Genomic DNA, 4,959 nt, shown 5'->3' with positions numbered 1-4,959 from the left:
AATTGCAAAATTGATCAAAAAAATCGCGATAGTTTTTTTTTTGTCCATATCGCACAGCCCTAGTTTATTCAATAAATATAGTTTAAAATCTAGCTTCTGAGTACTAAGTTATTAACCCAACAATAGCGGGGTCAGTTAATTTTTTTGAAGTGGGCCGCGCAAACATATGTGTTTGGTTGTGTGGGCCGCGAGTTGAAAAAGTTTGGGAACCACTGGTCTATGGGTTTGCCTTCACTATGACTCAGAATCTGCCCCACCTAAATTTAGTCAGGTGGGGCCGCTACTGCTCTCTTCAGTTCTTTAAAGAGCCAGTAAGAAGAAAATTCTAAGCTTCCTATCACTGTTTATAAGTCCTCTACATTAGGTTTAAATTAGTGCTGTCAAAATTAGCGCGTTAACGCATTCGATTAATTTGAAATATTTAACGCGTTAAAAAAAATTAACGCAATTAACGCGGTTGCAGTTTTTTTTTTTATTTCCGGTTGTGGCCCATGTGTCTTCAATGTGCAAAGAAATATGGATAAGACCAAGGAAGGACTTTTGGACGGAAAGTTTAAGTATAAAACTCTGCCGGATGGTTCTGTGGATAAAACAAAAGTAATCTGTGCATTTTGCAAAGCCGAATTTAATTACCACAGAAGTAATTCGTCTTTGGCATATCACTTAAAAGCAAAACACCCCACCGAAACCATCTCTACGGGGCCTCGCCAATGTAAATTGCAGGAGTGCGTTCGTGGTAAAATGACAAGATCTGTAAGTGATAAGGTAATGAATGCTTTGGTTATTTGGATAGCTAAAAACTGCCGACCCATTAACATAGTAGATGACGATGGACTGCGGGACATCATTAGAACTGCATCCGGAGATGCCTCGTACAATATGCCCTCAAGAGGAACCATCATGTCAAAAATACACACTTTGTATGACGATGAGAAGGCACAGAGGATGAACACGTTACAGCAAGCGACACACATCGCACTGACAGGGGACCACTGGACTTCTGTGAGCAATGACAACTACTTAGGCATCACAGCGCACTTCGTTGATAAAGAATGGAAATTGCATTCATTCGCACTAACCGTGTCTAAAACTGAGGAACGACAGTACGCTGAGGCATGTGCGGATCATTTTCTCGATGTGGCAAGAGAATGGAAAATCGAGGACAAGTTAAGCACACTTGGCACTGACAGTGCTCGTAATATGGTTGCTGCCGCGAGACTACTTCCATTTGAACACCTGCCCTGCACGGCCCACATTTTGCAACGAACTGTCACAGTTTCCATTCACGGCAGTGGATTTGAAAGTGTCCTAGCTAAATGTCGCAAGATTGTTGGGCACTTTAAGCATAGTCCATCCAACGCTCACGAACTAATGGAACAGCAAGTTGCATGTGGACAGAAACAAGAATCTCTCGTTCAGGACGTTACGACTAGATGGAATTCTACCCTAGAGATGGTCAAGCGAATTCAGCGAAACAAATCTCCACTGACCACTACCCTGGCTCAGCAAAAGAGCAATGTTGCCATGTTGACTACACAGGAGCTCGCCAAACTGCAAAAGCTGGAGGAACTACTTGAACCTTGCAGGTAGATTAATATTATTTTCTCCGTCTCTTGTCTGTTTTCACTATCCCCCAATCTGTGTGTGCGTGTGTGCCCGCTGCCAAGGCATGCTGCGTAAAACAAAAATAAAAATAAGTTAAGACTAGTGTAAAACATTATTAAAAAGGTGAAGAAGAAATAAATATGCTGTTGAACAATGTAATGTAAATAAAATACAATTGTGTATGTGTGTGTGTGTGTGTGTGTGTGTGTGTGTATGTGTGGGTGTGAGAGAGAGAGAGAGAGAGAGAGAGAGAGAGAGAGAATGAGCGAGTGTGAGAGTGTAAGTGTACATGTTACATACTGGCACAAAATTAGTTTCTTTGCATTTAATAGCAACATCTTGTGCTTTCCATTGCAGATATGTAACTGAACTGCTGGGAGGAGAGCAGTACATCTCCTGCTCAGTGGTATTGCCAGCCTTGTGCCACTTGTTCAAAATTATGGAGTCCACAGAGGATGATCCAGCGTATGTAGTTCAATTCAAAAATGATTTTACTTCAGACCTATCTAAAAGGAAGGACAGCACTAATCTCACATGGCTGAAGATCGCTACTGCAATTGACCCAAGGTTTAAAGACCTAAAGTGTCTTCCCAAAGATGAAAGGAATGAGGTGTGGGCTTCACTAAGCAAGCTGTTAATGGCACAGAGTCCTGGAAAACAAGAGTCTAAAGAGACAACAGACCAACAGCCACCAAAGAAGAGAAGGATCTCCGTCTTGCTGGTTTCTTCTGATTCAGAGTCAGATGAAGAGGAAGAGTCCATAGAACAGTGTCTTAACCGCTACAAAGCAGAGCCCAAATTGCACATGGAGGGTTGTCCACTACAGTGGTGGAAAAAGAGAGAAGCAACACATGCAAGGCTGGCACCAATAGCATGCAAGTATCTGTCAACCCCTGCTACAACGGTGCCTTGTGAGAGACTGTTCTCACTCTCAGGTCACATCATTCAAAAGAAAAGGGCCACATTGTCCCCTGATAATGTCAACAGACTGGTCTGTCTCAGCAACTGGCTGAATGTAAAGGAGGACTAAGCAAAATAGTTTCTACTTTATAATTAATGTTCTCAACTCTCAGCAATACAACGTTACAATGAGTAAAATTTTTTGTATTCATTCCTTTATTAGTATTATTTTCCAATTTCCATATTTGCAATGACTATACTTTGGAATTTTTTTGCAGTCCACTTAGAATTCAACATCTGTGTTACAAGTTAAACAAAAATTCCAATAAACAATCATATTTTGAATTTAAATAGTTTCTTTGTCTTAAGTTTCCATTGATTATTTACATTTTACATTTACATATCCAAAAAGTTTCAGTCTTTTAATTGCGATTAATCGCGATTAATTTTTAAAAATTGTGCGATTAATTAGTTAATTTTTAAAAAATTGTGCGATTAATTAGTTAATTTTTTTTAATCGATTGACAGCACTAGTTTAAATACATCCAAGGTTAAAAAACATTGTCATTTTGTCAAAATATCATTTTAAAATTACCTCAATTCTCAGAGATCCCCAAACGGTTAGCGCGAAGCTGCTCAAAAGATTCAGTTTCCTTAAACCCCACCTTTCGGTAGCACACTGTGTTCTGATTGGTCAACTAACATAACCAGTTTGGATTGGTTGTTCCGCACACACCTCCATGGTAAACTATGCGTTAGCATCTGTTTGGGGTGAATTATGTCTTATTCCTCTCATCGCAAAGCAAACAGTAAAATAAAAAACTTGAACAGTCTCGCTGCTTTTTCTTCTGTGTCTGCGTATTCAAGCCGCGCGCTTCAGTTTGAATCTGAATAGCGCGTTCAGCACGGGGGCGTGGTCACATTAGATATAATGAAGGGAGACATGAAAAACGGAAATCACGTTACTTTATCACAGAATATCTCTTAGCAGCACTTGTTTAGTTTTAAAGTAGACATGTCAAGCTTTCTATAGATATCTCTCTCATGTCTCTTCGTTGAGTATTCACGGAGTTACACTTCATTTTAATGACGTGTTTGTAAATGAAGATCAGAGCAGACAGGCTGCAGACAGCACACATACTGATAAGACGCTCGGGAGAAAACAGACACAACTTCATAATCATACTTCGCGTTGTGATTCGGAGATGCTCGTTGTTCTAAATAAAGTTGGCAATGAACCATCTTTCATGGCCAAACGCTTTGAAAATCCTGCTGTACTCACCGAGATTAGAAAAGCAGTCATCAGTGAAATGTTGTGAACACAACAAAAGGGATTTGTTGTACTGCTCTGTTATTGTGGTGAAAATTAATTTTAGCCATTGGCTCTTCTGATCTTCATTCTTTGGCAGTGAAAATAAAACAAACTTGCCTTTACAATTAAAACCACACTGTGTCCTCGATATGATGCTCTCACACCAACCAGAGCGTCTGTGTGGGGGGGTGGGGCAGGTCAGAGTTTCGTTTCTCCCAAAGACGGTGGGCGGAGATTATTATGCAAAGTGTTCCTAGTGATGTACATAAGCTGTGTCCAAATTCAGGGTCTGCATCCTCCTTTGGATCCTTCCTACCCGGTTGAAGGAGGATGGGTCCTCCGACGACCGCAAAAACCGGAAGTCGGTGTTTGTGAATTTGGACAGCCTACCCTTCTTTCAGTTCCCTCCCTTACCCATTGCTCATATCATGTCGCCTAGCAACCGTGACAGCGCAAGACGCAGGTGAAGAGCTCATCGTTCTCTCCCTGGAGCTTTATAAACACTTCTGTCTGCTCTTTCGTCCTTAGAAGCGTTAAAACAGCTTCAATCACTAACAAATAAGCTGTGTGTAAGGGGATATTCACACAGGCAGTAAGGAAGAAGCTAGTTTACCAAAGTAAACTTTTTTTTTTACATATACACGTACAAATATAAAAAAAATGCTTAACGCTAAAACAAAATGCCTAACTAGAAAACCACTGAAATTATATATTTTTGAAAAGACAGTTTTTAAAAAACATCGAAAATAATACTCCTCCCCCACTCCGCTACCGCTCGCTTCGTCCTGCCGAAAAGAATTATGGGATATGTAGGACGCGAAAGGATCCACCACACCCATCCTTCCAATTCGTGGAAAAGGAGGACGCATTTGTGGGCCGCATTTGAAGGATCCTAAGAATTTGGACAGCCTTCGTTGCGGCGCTGTGACGTAACATCCTTCAAATGAGTCCTCCGAAGGATGTAGACCCTGAATTTGGACACAGCAATAGAGATGGGCAAAAGATTTGAAATCTATAAAGACTCGTTTCAGCGATTCAGAGTCGACTCCTTACTTTAGAAGCCAATAACTTTATAAATCATGTACTTTTTGGTTTAATTATTTGCACATTGTTTACACAGATGGACAGCTACATCATACACT

General features: G+C 40.6%; 1 protein-coding gene across 1 annotated transcript; it reads left to right on the top strand.

The window, feature by feature from the left end:
• The first annotated feature begins 470 nt into the window (after nt 1–470).
• Nucleotides 471–2,782, top strand: LOC128030638 (E3 SUMO-protein ligase ZBED1-like). The gene is made up of 2 exons (XM_052618435.1): nt 471–1,586; nt 1,963–2,782. The coding sequence occupies exons 1-2, from the start codon at nt 517–519 to the stop codon at nt 2,633–2,635; spliced, it is 1,743 nt and encodes a 580-aa protein (XP_052474395.1). The 5' UTR covers nt 471–516; the 3' UTR covers nt 2,636–2,782.
• The last annotated feature ends 2,177 nt before the right edge of the window (nt 2,783–4,959 follow it).

The sequence above is a fragment of the Carassius gibelio genome, chromosome A16 (assembly GCF_023724105.1).
Source record: "Carassius gibelio isolate Cgi1373 ecotype wild population from Czech Republic chromosome A16, carGib1.2-hapl.c, whole genome shotgun sequence".
Lineage (NCBI taxonomy): Eukaryota > Metazoa > Chordata > Actinopteri > Cypriniformes > Cyprinidae > Carassius > Carassius gibelio.
Note: the sequence above shows the minus strand (reverse complement) of the source record. Positions and strands in the feature narration are given on the sequence as shown.

Bases quoted from the DNA above. Each gene is read 5' to 3' on its own strand.
- LOC128030638 (XM_052618435.1), top strand. From the start codon at position 517: ATGGATAAGACCAAGGAAGGACTTTTGGACGGAAAGTTTAAGTATAAA. The intron at 1,587-1,962 runs GTAGATTAATAT...TTTCCATTGCAG, and splicing joins GAACTACTTGAACCTTGCAG to ATATGTAACTGAACTGCTGG.